A 16,228-nucleotide genomic window follows, 5' to 3' on the forward strand; every position below is an offset into this window, starting at 1 on the left:
TGCAATGCAACACCGCGTGGCAGGCTGCAGGGCTTGGCCGACCACAGGCTGAGGAGGGGAGGAGAGGACATCAAAGCGGTGAGCCGGGCTTGACTTGTCCATGAGAGGCACCTTTTCCCCAGCGGGGCTGGAGGAAGCGGGCGACGCGGGCTTAGTCTTCGCCGTCCTCCGGATCGCACTTGGCAGCAGGTGGATCCTGCCGGTCCTGCTCGGGGGATGAGCACAGCGGGTCCTCTGCCCCCTCGGCCTCGTTCCCGCCCTCGGCTTAGTGTTGCGGCAAACCCCGGACTTTGCCAGCGCCGGTCCCAGTGCCCTCGTTGCTACCTCCATGGTTCCTGCCCCTCCATCTTCTCTTCTCCAGAAACGGGACCCTGACTCTGCCTCCCTGCGTCTTACAATGTGGTTTCAGGATGCTCCGGTGTCCCGTCAATGTCTTGCTCTGAGCTTTAAAGCATCTTGGCTGCTGGTGCTATTGAGTTTGGGCTCTGGACGGCAAGGGGGGTTGGCGCTGAATTGCCCCAAGAGCTGCATCTGTGCCAGCAACATCATCAGCTGCTCCAAAGCGGACCTGAAAGTCTTCCCTCATCACCTTCCTCATTACTCCGTTGTCCTGGACTTTAGCCACAATCAGCTGACCCACCTGCGAGCAGAGTGGACTCCTTTCCAGCTCTCTCATCTCCATTCCTTGTTCCTCAGCCACAATGGCCTTTACTTCATCTCCACCGAGGCCTTCAGCAATGTCCCCCACCTGAAATACTTGGACCTCTCCTCCAACGCCATTGATTCACTAGGAGAGAACATCTTCAGTAAACTGATTGAGCTGGAGGTGCTTCTCCTATTTAGCAACAAGATCGCCAAGATCGACCGCACGGCTTTTGATGATATGGCCAACCTCCAGAAACTGTACCTTAGCCATAATGAGATCTCCCGCTTTCCCCTGGAGCTGGTAAAAAATGGAGAGGCCAAGCTTCCTGAACTGGCACTGCTGGACCTTTCTTCCAACAAGATCAAGAACCTACAAGTGAAGGAGGTCAATGGGCTCCCAGCCTGGATGAAGAACGGCCTCTATGTTCACAGCAACCCTCTCAGCTGCCAATGTGAGCTTTACAACCTCTTCACCCACTGGCAGAAACGGCAACTAAGCTCCGCTGTAGACTTTGAGGAAGAGCTCCAATGCTTGGATCAGACCAAGAATAAAAACATCACGATTTCCAGCCTGTATGATCCAGAGGGCATGAACTGCAGTGCCTTCAAGGAACAAGCCCTAGAGTTCCACCGTGGGGACAAGGTGACCATCAATTGTGATACCAGGCAACGAGGAGTGACAGTGAAGGAATGGGTGACACCCCGATATGACCATATTCAACAGGAGGACGATAATGACACCATTACTCTGCTGCCAAATGGGAGCCTTCTGATAAGTAATATTAGCACAGATGATATGGGTCTCTATACCTGTTATGCAGTAAGCCAGGTGTTCAATGAGACCCTTTATGTACAAGTCACAGTCCATAACTATACCCTTCATGGAGCCCCAGACATGTTTAACACAGCCTACACCACATTAGTGGGCTGTATCCTGAGTGTCATTCTTGTGCTCATCTACCTTTACCTGACTCCATGCCGTTGCTGTTGCCGCAGCAATGAGAAGCAGGCTAACCAACAAGAGGACAGTATCAACTCTTCAGTGCTCAGCACCACTCCGAATCACAACGCTGAAGTGACTGGGGACAAGGAAGGATTAAATCGGAACACAGTGCCAAGCAGAGCCCAAGGCCAGAATGGCAAATGCAAACCCACCAACTCCCCCAAACATGCACCCAAAGGAGTCCAGAAGGTAGAGAGAAAATTGTCAGATCCAGATTCAGTCAGCTCAGTCTTCTCTGACACTCCCATTGTGGGACCCTCACCAAATGAAGGCGGGAGAGGAAGTAGTAGGGACAAGGCAGGGACTGAATTAGTTGGACTGCTGTGATCATTCAGGCTATGAAAGGAAAGAACAGGAACAGATTCACATCTTTATCATCAAGTCAGGCACTATTCTATAATCTGTCACAGTCTGTAACAGCATTCCTGTTTGGTTCCCTTCTTCTTGTGTCCAGTGTTGAAAATCTGATGTCTCAACTTACTCTCCAGCAGTTTCTGAGCCTTCTGTATTTTTTTGTTTGTTTGTTTTTGGAATGTGATCTTTTGGTTCCCTTGCATTGGAAGTTTGCAAACATCCCACTGAGAAAACAGAGACAAAACATGAATAGTCAAAGTACTAACTAGGTTTTCTGCATCCTGCTACTGCATTTGTATTCCCCTTTCTTAGGGGATTTTGCTCCCAAATATCCATGCAAGTATGAAATTCAGATCAGGTCTCTTCACCCATTGCAGCTAGAATGTTGTGTGTCATTTTATAATAGGGCCATAAGCCTTCAGAAGCATCTGCTCCTTCCTCAGAGGGATAAAATGAGCTTAGAAATCATATTTTAGCTATCTCTCATGCAAATTAAATTAAATAATATTATCCACCATAGGTCCAGCTAGGTAGTCCCAAGTAGCAAAGACAGTGTGAAAAATAACTTTTTAAATGCCTAAGTAGGTTTTTTGTTGTGGTTAACTATTGCTAAAACATTTTTTTAAAGCAGCAAATGAACATTTACACTATACCAGATTTCTCAGGATATAACTCAAAATATTTTCTAGCAAGCAAGCCTGGTTTGCATGTTGTACAAGTGAAAAAAGATGGGGGAAATGGATTTATCACAGTGAAAGTGAATACGATGCTCTCTCTTCCTTTCTCCCATCAAGAGCTTAGTGGAAAGGAGTTAAATCCAAAGATTTTAGACTTCAGAGCATCAAACTGCAAGAAAGAACCAACAGTCTTGGGAACTGGTAAGCTGGAATTCTGCACCCCTATCTTGCTTTCTCTAAAATGCAGCAACAACAAGAACACAATATGGCTGGATGCAAATCTGATGCCTTTCCCTTTCAGCTCTGGCAGCTTAAGAGTCAGACTCCAATTACAAATTATAGTCAAATTTGAGCGCATCTCCACATCCTTTCAGAACTTCGGCAAGACAGGAGCCTATGGCAAGCTACATAGCTCCAGGACTATTTGATGCTTCATAATTTTCAACCAAGTTTTTCTCATGTTTCTTTAGGAGGCCAAACATGTTCCAGATGTTTGGGGTAAAAGGGAATTTTATGAGCCATTCTATTTTAGCAGGAACCATACAACACAGCTTTGTAATGTGTAGATAGGATCAATTCTAGCTTGAGAGGTTTTGCTGGAAGCTACTTATATGGACTTCAAACATCCTCCTAAAACTAACAGCATTGAGCCTGACACTTATCTAATTGTTTATTTTAAAAAAATCTTCCCCCATATGTTTACATTGGCTTTTCCTCCCAAAGGATGGTATACAGAAACAACAAATTGATTGTTTTCACAATATTGTGATGCTTTAGTCCACATTCTCTTTATGGGGTGAAATCATCCAAAGCTAAGGATGAATCTTGTTCCTAATTTAAAAAAAATGCTCAGGTTCCCCTCCCCCCCCCCTGAAAAAAAACCCTGAATGTTGCCTATCCTGGCCAGTTCAGAGTTTTCCCTTTATTATAGGTAGACTTGAGAAGCATATGGGGTCATAAGAAGGAATTCATTAAAGGAACATTCCTTAACATACTGCAAAGCTTTTCATTTACTCTGGATTCATAATCCATTGCTCATTACAAATTATTGGTTGCTTCTGGATAGAGAAGGACAGAAGAATAGAATAGGCGTATATATGACACAATAAGCCATAGAGTGTTTTGCACAAAGCTGTGAACGACTCCAGTTACGGCTCTTAACGACCGAACAGCCATAGCAAGTGTGATCATATCACCAAGGCTCTGCCATCAGTTTAGTGAGAACTAATCTAAACTAATCTGTTGGAACTCAAAGTGATCTTTAAACCAGAGAAGCTAATCCCCTCACTTTATCTAGTTAGAAATATCTTTTAAGTCACACTTAGCTTCTGCTGATTCCATAGATATGTCCATTCATTTTTTTTGGCAACAGTATAAAAATGGTTTCCGTTGATTTTGCCACATTGTTTTTTTTAACTTCCCATCTAACTTAAAGCTCTAGGAGTTCCTAGAAATCTCCCATCCAAGCACTAACTAGGTCCAGTTGTGTTTTCAAGATAAATCAAGGTTTGCTAAGTGCTGACATCTGCTAAAGCTTTCAACATTCTGGGACTGTCCAAATGTGTCTTTCTTAGTATATTAGGAGGAATGAAACCTCAAAATAGGCCATCAGAAAAAAACATATCTGCAAACTCACAAAAGAGTTGGGTTAGGAAAAGATGATTACAAAAAAATAATAATACAGCATGTGAATGAAAATAATTACATGGGTGATAGTGAGCAAAGAGAATATTTAGCAATAATGAACTAGAAATGACCATTTTTTGTAAATCTGTTCATGTGGAATCTTGGCAATTTTCATGTTCAGGACTTCCTCTCCTCTAGACCTTGCAGTAGGCTAATTTCCTAGAAGATTAGAAGTTACTTAAAAGCAAGATAAGAACAGATTAAAGACTAGTGTTTTGAAAGGAAGGAAGAAGAACCTTGCATTAGAATGTTATAGATTACATTTTTTTTCATGTTATGACTTAATTTAATTTGTTGTAATGCATCTCATTTAGAAGGAATTCAGAAATAGGAGAACTTCCTGGATACCTAATTGTCATATATATGGAGAAAGATATAAGTTAAGATAAAATTAAAATACAGAAATATATAATACAGGAGCTTACTCTCAGTGTAATAACCTTGCACAAATATTTACACTGGATGCATCAGTACCAATTCTATCACGTTCAGAATATGTGTTATCCTATTTGATGGAAGCTACCTGTCTGAAATTAACCCCACTTGGGTATTAAGTATTCTCTACTTTGCCCGGCCTCTGGGATTTTTTAAAAATCACAAGACAAAGATTTTCTCAGCCCTGGTATCTCAGCTCCATAAACTAGAAATACCAGGGACTGGATTAGGGGCTTTATGTTCCTAAACAGCAGTTCAGCTTCCAATTTTGGTTGAATATTACTGAATGAAGGCAGAATGAAAGCTTGGATTAAAGTGAGAATGTAAACAGCCCATAGATGTTTCATGATGCATATGCGTGCAAGTATGAATTTGCCGGTGTCCACATTTTTAATCCCAGCTCCAGCTTTCAATATTTGCTAGAAAAATGTAGTACTTAGGCACGACCGTCATTTCTAACTATTTTTTAGGAAAATATAAATCAACTGATGGGGTTTTCTTGCATGAAAATTTTGATTTAGCAAAATTAAAATAGCCATATACACCCTTACTATTGCTGGAGTAAGCCCTCTTCATGTCTTCCTGGTAAACTCAATCCACCAAAGAGATCACAAGAAACTTTAAGAAACAGAGAAATTCATCAGGCTGTGAGGCAGAAACTTTTAGACACCAACATATGTAATGTGGAAAGTATTTTAAGTAAAATGACCAGTAGAACAGCATGTGATCTTAAAAATTGGAGCTCATTACTGTACTTTCCTAGAGCCTCTTGGTTCAAGCATCACTTGTTTTCGCTAGCAGTAAATAAGCAAAAGGAAGTAGGTCATCTTCACACCTCATAACCTTGGTTATGATAGCAGTATATAGAAAACAATACTTCCTCCTATCTCCCATGTGATTAATCTTATTCTGATGTTGATTCCTATACCGTTAATTCTAACCTGGAGGTAATACTTAGTAATCGCTACCCAGTATTTATAATCGTAATGTATCAAAGTTACTGACTCCAAATAAAATTAGCTCTACATTATTTAAATTTTCTCACACTAACCAGAAAATGATTCAGAACCAAAGAGTGGAAACAGCTTTCCTCTTATTATGTCCAACTCCTACTTTACCTGCTTGGTTACGACAATGAACATAGCTGGTTTAGAAGAGAAAGCTGAACCACAGGTAGATAAAACATCACACTGATAATTACTAAGTAGCTTTTTACAGTACTCTGCCTGTATGGGTAGGAAAAGAAATCACCTACAAGATTTTCCTGTGTAAACTATTGGGCTAAAGGAAGGGTCCACCTACATTTCAAGTAGTGTCAGAACTTTTTGTCTTATCAACTCTCCTGCTTGTACCTGTTGTCTGTGTGCAATCTAAATGCAATTTGTCTCTATATTACAGTGACAGAAAAGGATACTCCCCTTCAGCACTTTGTTTGGTACCCAAAGGACCATATATATTTATTGGAATTACGGATCTGTTATGGCTGAGGGCATCAGGGGGTTACTTTTTAATAGCAGTAAATGTTTGGTGCTAACTGCAAGGATCCATTTCTCTCTTGGCTGAACTTTCTAGCCTGCTGAAGAAGAGAGTAGCTAGATTTGTACATCACGCTAAGCCAGTAATGTAGTTGCCCTTGTTTTGGTTTAGCATATTGTATAAATTCAGCCACTGCTTTATAAACCATGGGTTTGGGCTCAGAAAGCCAACCACTATGGTTTATTTAGTAAGTGATGGTTAAACAAACCAAGATGTGTAGCATGATCTGTGAACTTATGTTAACACATTATCTCCAAATCCATAATCTGTCATATGCTCCTACAAGCAAGCAAAAAATAAACAGTCTTTACCCATTTAGTTTGACCTTCTTGCTTGCCCAATAGTGGTTACTGTCTTTAAGAGTCTGCTAAATCATAGCAATGTTAAGCTTTTCCAGATTTATGTTATTTATACCTCCACTTCGAAATCCTTTGTTTTATTTGTTACTTGTTCTTTCATTTGTGCCATCAGAAAACAATATTCCATAAAAATTGAAGAATGAACTTCAAAGATAAATGTCTTTTTCTGAGGTTAATTGTGCATACAACCTGCTCTGAATTGTTGATGAGGTCAAAGCAGGGATAACAAGTCAATTGATCTAATAGGCTGCACAAAACTACTTAATTTTCATTTTAAAAGAAAACCAGTGGATGAACTTCCCCTTTTTGACATAAGTCAAGACTTCTGCGTCGCAAATGTTGAAGAGAGCTGCAAGCATGACTTAGCAAAATGAAGGGTGTGTCTGGGGCTCAGAATTTAGAAACAAACCATTCCAAATGCAAATCTCTTAAAAATTGCACATCCTAAAACAAGTCTTAAGGCAGAGATTCCCAATCTTGACAAATTTAAGACGTGGACTTCAACTTCCAGAATTTCCCAGCCAACCATGTTGACTGGAGAATTCTGGGACTTGAAGTCCACATATCTTAAAGTTGCTAATTTTGGGAAAGCCTGATCTAAGAGAAAGTGCAGATAAAATTTGTACCAGTGTCTGAGAAAAGGGTATTGCCTCTACTGAACAATAGGATTAGATCATCACAGATAGCTAACAAAGCAAAATTACTAGTTGCTTATAGTCTTATCATGATCTTATCTCCTATTTTGTGACTGGCAGGTCAAGCAAAAGTGTTCTAAGTTTGCTGGAATGCTTATCTATGTCAGGCAACAATAAAAATCCCATAAAGAAGCTGGATTGGATTTCTCTGTTAGGTAGTTTGTACCTTCTAAGGTAGAAATATGTGAAAATAAATGTTATTTTGCTAATAGGCAACCCGGGATCTTCTGCATTTTCATGCCCAACATGATTAGTTGCAAATTGAATATGTTCACTATTATATCAAAAGCCTAACTTAATAAGGGATGTAAGGCTTGGTCACATATTTTCAGAGACATTTCACACCAATTCATAATGTAGCTTGTAATTGCAACCTATAATGTTTGATTTTTTTTTTAAAAAAACAGCCTATTAAAAAGATTGCAGGTTTGGTTTGACTAATTTCCTAAGTTGATGGTAAAATTAGGTAAAGCAGTCAAAATTCACTGTCTATTAGAACTAAAATGACATTTACTACAGTAGATATATACTTGGATACAATGGATTTAAATCTCGTGCAACAATACCAGGTGGATTACAATACTTAGGTTGGGTTTAGAATGTTGCATGAATCTGTTACGTGGAGCAAACCTCTCTCTGTGTGACAGAATACATATTCATTCAATAGGCATGCTAATGGTTCAGTTCACAACTTCTCTAGATAGGAATTTCTGAACTTGGAATGACTTCTGCTTCAGGTTTGTGAGAACTACCACCAGTAGACCAGAAACGTAACTGGTAAAGCAACTCTATTACACTAACATTCCCCACATAAAGAAGCAGATGTTCAACCAATTCTGATTACCTGATTGGTATTGTGTTCTGCCATCTCATTTTTCTGGTAAAGATTCTATCATACATAACTTTAATATGAATATCTAGCAACCACTAGATGTCAGGAGAGAGAGAGATGGCAAAAGTCTTTGCTGCCATCTTATGGTCTTCCGGAATTGTCAGGCCCAGAGATGAAAATAACCTATACATCATTTATGGTTGTTAAAGAAAACAGACTTACTTTCAGTAGCAGTTTACTTTTCCCATCCTCCCTCCAGTGTTCCCCTTTAGAGCATTCATTGAATTTTCTTCCTGTCTTAAGTAGCCATTCACTGTACCAAACTGTACACAAACATGCGCATGCACTAAAATAAGCCCTTCCTCCAAAATAAGCCCTCCCTGAAAATATTGCAACACAGCAGCAGCCATGAGGTGACCATGCTCGCCGCTTCCTGCACCTCAAAAATAATAAGACCTCCCCGAAAATAAGGCCAAGTGCTTATTTCAGGGGTCAAAAGAAAATAAGACCCTGTCTTATTTTCAGGGAAACATGGTAGCTTGTAACATTTTTTATTTCATCATTTGGTTTAGGAGGTGACTGATGATTATATGCTGCTTAGAGTCTACTCTTAGCAACCAAGTAGATAGATGTTTCTCCAGGATGGCCTGTCTCCAACCTGGTCTTTAAGTGGTGCACCCATTCCTGCTGTACTTGAGTCCATTCTTGCTGCTGGTGATCCTTTTTTTTTCTCTTCCACCTTTCTCAGCATTGTGGACTTTCCATGAGAGCAAACTCTTTGCACAATATATCCATAGTATGAACTTTTGAGATTACTTATTTGTGGCTTAAGTGAGAACTCTGGGTTGATTGTTCTAGAATTTACTGGTTTTCTTTGCTATCTGGGGATTCTCCGTCGTCTTCTCCAATACCACAGTTCAAAAACATTAACACTCACCATATCCTGCTTCTTCAAAGTCCAACTTTGGCTTTGTTGCCTAAGTGATTCTTAGTCTTTGTAGATCAAGACACATTGTAGCATCTGAATGTCTTTTTCAAAGCCTTCAGTGCTACTCTACCAACCACTACTCTAGGGCAAATTTCTTGATTGTGGGTTTCTTTACTTCTGAGAGTAATCCCCAAAAGTAGAATTGATTTTTAAAAAGCCTCGATTAAAGTATTTTTTTTTAAAGTATTGCAAGATGGCCAGTAATGTGATTCCATTAAATTCCATTAAATTCTCAACAATTGAAGATACTTGGTATGCAGCATCATAGCTTGTACTTGCCTTATTCAGATTGATTCCTCCACCCCCTCCAAATCCCTAAAAGACAAGAATGCCTCTGTGTTGGGGGAAAGGCAGAAGCCCTTTCTCCCCTCTTTATTACTCAGAGGTTGATAATAGTAGCTTCCAGCCAGCAAAAGCATTCCAAAGGTCAGGCGGGTTGTTTTAACTGAGTCCACTATGGAAATCCTCTCAGCACAGATGCAGGCATTAAAAAAGCTTTAGAGCCATCTCTAAATGAATGGAATAACATATTTCAATTAATACATTAAAAACTCATTTATCCATTCTGTCTGAAGGCTGAATAGTAAAGCCTCGCAAAGATTAATATCCAAACCTTTTACCTCAACAATAAAATAAGAGCTTGCCTTTGGAGAGTACACACCGGGATCACGTTGCTTCTAAAAACCTGCTAGAGAAAATGGCTAACAGTAGGTTTATAATCTTGTAATTCAGAGAGATCCAGCTCAGTTGTCACAAAGCTATTACATTAGCAATAATCCTTTCCATTAGTGATAATTTTTTAATCCCATCAGTGGCTTTTGAATAATATGGACAGTCTTAACACCTCCAAGGTCAGACTAATCCCTGAAATACTAAAATGGGGGGGGGATATTTGGGCAAAACAGAAGAGATCTGCATCTGTACATCTTTTAGTTTTAACTTTGGTTGTTATTCCTCCAGAATTCAAATACTGTATAAGTTGTCCAGAATACAAGTATAAGTTGGGTTCACACTAATGTTGGGTTAACAAAACATAATTCTTTGTTAATTTGGCATATGCCCAAATAAATTAACTGTATCATGGCTTAACTAGAATGGCTAGTTCCCACAACTAAGAATTCTAAGGTACCCACCACATTTTAGCCCATATTGTATGAATCCAGCCTATATACTACATATACTCTATTTCTCCATACAGTTTCAGGGAAGCAGCACAAATGCAGGATTAGATTTCTTTGAAAGGAGCCCATTGGAGCATTATTGGCAGTTTATACTATTTGCACTTATTTACAGGTATATAAGCTGAATGTAAAAGGAGAAACAACTTTAACCATTGGTCAGATCACCAACATCCAATGCCTCCAGAAGGACATTGTCTTTCCACACCCAAGGAATGTGTCAACCTGAGATGGTTGCAGCCTATCTATGTTCCCATGATACTATGGCGATTCCTTCCATTCTGGAAAGCCAAACCAAGGATCTCTGCAAACTGAATGAAATAAAACCCAGTGGCAATGCTTTTGTGGTGATTCCTTTGGCAATCTTGGGTGGGATAGCATTCAGTTGGCAGAAACTCCTGTTTCACCCTAGGTTCTGTTTCTGGGATCTCCCTACTTCCAGAAAATCAAAGTGTGTGACATTTTAGCTTCTTCCCTCCATCCTTTCTATCCATGATAGCTTATGCAATAAAAAAATAGTAATTTAGGTATCGCAGATATCTGTTGTTTTTACTGCAAAATACTAATATAGATAATCCATGAGAAATAAAATAATTTGTTTTGTCATGATGTTGCCTATTAAGGAGTTCTAAAGAGCTCAAAAGCTCAAAAGTTCTTTTTGTGCATTTCTCGTGATCCTAATAAAAGTATTGCCTGTTCTGTCCCAAGCCTCTACAATATATATGGACGCAGAGTTGGCTGTCTGCCACAACTAAGGAAGGAGATAAGCAACCCCTTGGCTGGGAGCCCAGAAAGCTATCTCTATGAAACAAGGCTTAAACTCACGAAATTCTCCCAATCTTTCTCTACAGCTGGATCAGTAAATTGTTGTTTCCTGCAAAATTCTCCTCCCGTCGCCCCACTTATAAGCTCTCCGGGAGGGGCCAATTAGTAGCCACCTGTTCCTATTTCCTTCTGTGACTCTTTTTCCAAAGCTGCTCCCTCCTCCTCGCAGCCCTACACATGTGAATGTCAGGGACAGCCTCCCTCTGTTCTTCCTCACTGCTCCCTGACTCAGATGCCACTTGGTGGCCAACAGGCCTCTCTAGTCCCTGCTCTGACTCCGAACACCCCCCCAGAGTCTTCCTCAACCTCCAGGGCAGTTCCATAGTGTTCATCGCTGTCAGATTCCACCAACAGCTCAGCCGGCCGCTGTTGGGCCACAACATTGCTCAAATATGATGTTGAATTTAGTTATCATCTCACTCAGAATCACAAAAACTACACATCACAAGCAAAAATCTGCCTGGTAACATATTGCAGAGATAAACTGAGATGATATACTGTAATAAAATAAAGCAAATGAATTTATCTCTTCCAGTCAGGCAAAATGGGTTAACTCACATGTGGTGGATATGCTGCTTTTAGTACTGCTTCAGAGCTTGACACTAATTCTGTCTCCCCTTGGGTGGCACTAGTGCGCCAAAATCCCCACCTATAGCAATGTGGCTGTTGATCAGCTGGCCAAAAATGCTGAACAAGAAGTCCCTCTATGGTCTGTCAACCAAAACAGCAGCAAAGCCTTAACTCCACTGAATTCTTTCAAACGAAATGCATCAAGATGTAGATGATTTAAAAAAAAACAAGTTCAAATCGAACTGCTTAGCATTTTCATCACATTTGTTCCCAAAGGAGCTGTAAGAAACAGTTACTTTGAAAGATTGCACATGGGGAATCTAGAAAAAATGCCACTTTAGCAAGCAAAAACAAGTGAAGATTTTACAAGCATTTATCTAAAATTTATAATTATACAATTCACTCCTCTTCTTTTGGAGCAAACTGCCTTAAGGAAGCTTTTTGTTTTAAAAATATCATCGTTGTTGTTTTCGTCATCGTCATCATCTTTATTCCAGAAAACAATTTCTTTAGTAATCCATAGAATTCCACTCCTATCATTTCAGTAATGCTTTTTGGGAAATCAACTTTTTTCCTTTGATTTTTATTGTCAAATATCCAAGCAAAGTATTGCAGTGGACAAGACCCAATTATTTTTTTTCTCCTCAAAAAATATATAGAGACACTGATGAAGTACATATTAGGACATATTATTCATTTCCATGCATATTCTGCCTAGCCCGTGCTTAAGGTATCTTGCATTAATATTGTAAATAGTAAATTATAACACAAAGAACAGAAGCTTTTTGCTATTCCTCATAAAGTTCCTTTGAGCAGAGGCTGACTTATTTAGGAGGAATACTCCTCATTAGTAGACACAGTATTCTGCCTTTTTAAAGATAACTAGACATTCACTTCCAAAGAACAGAAATGTATGTTGCATACATAAGTTTATTCATTTGACATATCAAGCATAAATGTTTGGCACATGAGTGTGCATATGTCAATAATTTACTCCTATTTTAGGTAGACTATAAACTCTAGACCTAAAATGGGATTTTGGGGGAATTCAATAAAATGGTAACCCTCCAAACATAAATTCAGAGCAGGACAGTTATGTGCACAATCAAAATTTTCTGTTAATGCATGGTGTAAATTAGGGCATGTGTACGCTCAAAACACCCTGTTTAGTTCCTCTCACAGTTTCAGTTAGAACCATTGCCTTCCATAGGTGAAATAGATGGCATTCAGCAGAAGCCATGTACAACTTAACTTCAGAAACCATGGCAATTTTTTAAAATAAGTCATGTTCACCTTGGCTTTTAAATACAGCTAAAATATCACCTTCATCCAAGGCATTAGAGATGACATGACAGCAGTATTCCAATATTTGAGTAGCTGCCACAAAGAAGAGAGGTTTAAATTATTTTCCAAAGCACCAAAGGCAAGGAAAGAAACAATGGATGGAAAATAGTCAAGGACAGAAGCAACCCGGAATTAAGGAGAAACTTCCTAATGGTGAGAACAATTAACCAGTGGAATAGCTTGTCTTCAGACATTGTAGGTGCTTCATCACTGGAGGTATTTAAGAAAAAAAATGGACAGTCACCTGTCTGAAATGGGGTAAGGTCTCCTGCTTGAGCAGGACGTTGAACTAGAAGACCTCCAAGGTCCCTTCCAGCTCTATTCTGATTGATTGATTGCATTACCATTCAAAAGGTGCTATATTTCCTATATTTTGTATTACACTGTAAAGGTAACTTATTCCTACTAAAGGAACAATTGGCCAGAGGTCAAATTAATCCTAAACATGAGTGGGACCTAACTGTTCTGACCAAGGCTTCCCGAGAGCATGAAGCAAACTCGTCCCAACAAAAAACTCCTTTTATTAATTTACTGTGAATTCTGCTCATTCACATACAGCAAAGTCTTTCAAGAGAGGATTTATAGTCACAGACCTTATCTGGCTTGGAGAGCTGCCTGGCTGATATCTGCAAAACTTGGTAAGGAGTCTCGGAGAGTCACAACCAATTAAGCAAACTAATTATCTCCTGCAAACTCCATTCCCCTTTCATTCCTCTTTTATTTCCTCGGGGGGGGGGGGCATTCATTGTCCACCTGTGGCCTTACTCCTAAGTCAACCCCTGTTCTTTAGCTGTTCCCTTCATCTGGCAACTTTGTGCATGCGCACACTGGAAACAGGCTTCAGCTGTTCGTCTGCCCCACTGATGTTTGACTCTGAAGGCAGCTGATAACTGGTATGCAGCTCTGGCCCCATCTCTGCCTCCGACATAGAGCCCTCATCAGAGCCTTCCCCAGACTCCAGGACCGGCCCATGTTACTCCACAACCGCCTCACTGTCCGAATCTGCTGCCAGCTCTGCTGACCACTGGCAGGCCACAACACTAATACAGGTATTCCAAAGATGTGGCGATTGGTTCTCTGAAATGCGACCCTGTGTTTGGTCCCTCTCAAAGCTATCCCTTGAAGCTGTACGCAAGATAGAATAATGTAACATTGCAGAGAGAAGAGCGATCTGATTGGGACAGAAGGTTAGCCGAAAGGTCCCATCAGGAAACAGGATGGCTGTGTCTGCAACTCTCTTTGAAAAAAGGGCAAAGTGACATGCAGAGCGAGTGCTGCTTTCCTCTCTGCCCCTCCTCCCACTTCTTCCCATCTGTGAAGGAATGAAAGCAAAACAAGACTTCTTTGCCATGTAAAAAAAAAAAAAAGATCCTTCAAGTACTATTCAGGAGTCTCCCAGGCTGATGAAAGGCAGCCAGCTCAGACAAGCGGGAGTGAAAGATCAGAATCACGGAGGCCTCCCGGTCTCACAGCTTTAATACAAAGCTAAATGGCTGAAAGGAAGCTAATGGGCAAGCCCCACTCATTGATGGGAAAGGCCCTTTTTACTGCCATTGTCTAGCCATCTGTCACTGCATCCACTCCGGATAACTTGCCAGCCTGCTCAGTTGAATTCCCAGCTGACATCTCACTATGCAAGGCAGCTGCAAGGCAGTCTGATTCCATGGATACTGAGAGAGGGGGAAAGTAGCAGCTTGTTCATTGTTTGGGAAGAAGAGGAGTGGCGGTGGGGATGCAGAGGAAGAGACCTTTCTGAGTGGTTGCGAAAGACGATTGTATAATAAGACACTTAAGGCCGCAGCCTTATACATACAAATCCAGGAATAAGAGCTGCTGAATTCAGCTGGAGCATCTAGAAGCAGCATCCCTTTAGCAACTGGTACCCAATTTCTAAGTCTGTTAAAAAAACAAAGAGCTTCTGTTATTTAGAATAAATAACTTCAGGAAGAAATATAAATGGGTCAAAGAACTAAGTCCATAGAGCAGGGGTGGCTGGGGAATTCTGGAAATTGAAGTCCACAAGTCTTAAAGTTTTCAAGTTTGGACACCCCTGCCATAGAGCATTTTCACACCAGACTATTTGCTGGCTCTGCAGTGGGTTCTGTCTATAAGGCCATTCTCACAAACTTAATTTTGCGAAGCTTCTTCTCTGGTAATATTGTATTGCTAACTAGGGCATATACAACCTTTGCCAGACCAATTCGTGAATACAGCTCGTCTGCCTGGAATCCACACTGTATATCCAACATTAATACAATTGAGCAGGTCCAGAGGTATTTCACCAGAAGAGTACTCCACTCCTCTACTCACAATAGAATTCCCTATGCCACCAGACTTGAAATTTTGGCCTTGGACAATCTGGACTTGTTTGCGGTATGATCTAAGCATAGTACATAAAATTGTGTGCTACAACATCCTACCTGTCAATGACTTCTTCAGCTTCAACCTCAATAATATACCAGCAAACAATTGATAGAAACTCAAGGTAAACTGCTCCAAACTCGATTGCTGAAAATACGACTTCAGCAACAGAGTGATCAATGCCTGGAATGATCTACCATCCTCAAACCCCCATAACTTTAACCTCAAACTGTCTACTGTGGACCACACCCCATTCCTAAGAGGTCCGTAAAGGGAGCATGCATAAGCACACCAGCGTGCCTACTATCCCTGTCCTCATGTCCCCATTTATTTCTATTCATTTCTTTCATTCATGTCTATGTTTATATTTATACCTGCTATCTTGTACACGTTTGACAAACTAATAAATACAAATGCAAATAGAGGCAAATGCAAATAGAGGAATAGATTGTAGATCCACATAATCACCAGCTTTGCCTCTTTGCTGGATTTTCACACTACTGAATCAATATCTTCTTAGATGTTCTCTGGTCCTTCAATGGTGGAGCAGGAAGATTGAGGAAGAATGGCCATCAAACTGGCTGGGGAGATACAGGAAAACTGATGCTCTAATCAATGTCCTGCTGCTGTCTTCCTTGCAGCTTTTTCTTTTGCAGTGAAGAAAACAGTGACCAAAACCAGAAGAGTTTCAAAGCCATCCCAAGCAGTTCTGAAGACTAAGTGGGAAGAAGAAAGTAAAC

The 16,228-nt window shown here is 40.4% G+C and overlaps 1 protein-coding gene across 1 annotated transcript; it reads left to right on the forward strand.

Moving 5' to 3' along the window:
* The first annotated feature begins 310 nt into the window (after positions 1-310).
* Positions 311-7,783, forward strand: AMIGO1 (adhesion molecule with Ig like domain 1). The gene has a single exon (XM_081947773.1). It carries the CDS (start codon positions 329-331, stop codon positions 1,973-1,975), a length of 1,647 nt encoding a protein of 548 aa, XP_081803899.1. The 5' UTR covers positions 311-328; the 3' UTR covers positions 1,976-7,783.
* Positions 7,784-16,228: the final 8,445 nt, after the last annotated feature.

This window comes from Natrix helvetica (genome assembly GCF_964273705.1).
Source record: "Natrix helvetica genome assembly, chromosome: 3".
Classification (NCBI taxonomy): domain Eukaryota; kingdom Metazoa; phylum Chordata; class Lepidosauria; order Squamata; family Natricidae; genus Natrix; species Natrix helvetica.

What these genes read in the sequence shown, in the direction of transcription:
- AMIGO1 (XM_081947773.1), top strand. Translation starts at nt 329, where the DNA reads ATGGTTCCTGCCCCTCCATCTTCTCTTCTCCAGAAACGGGACCCTGAC.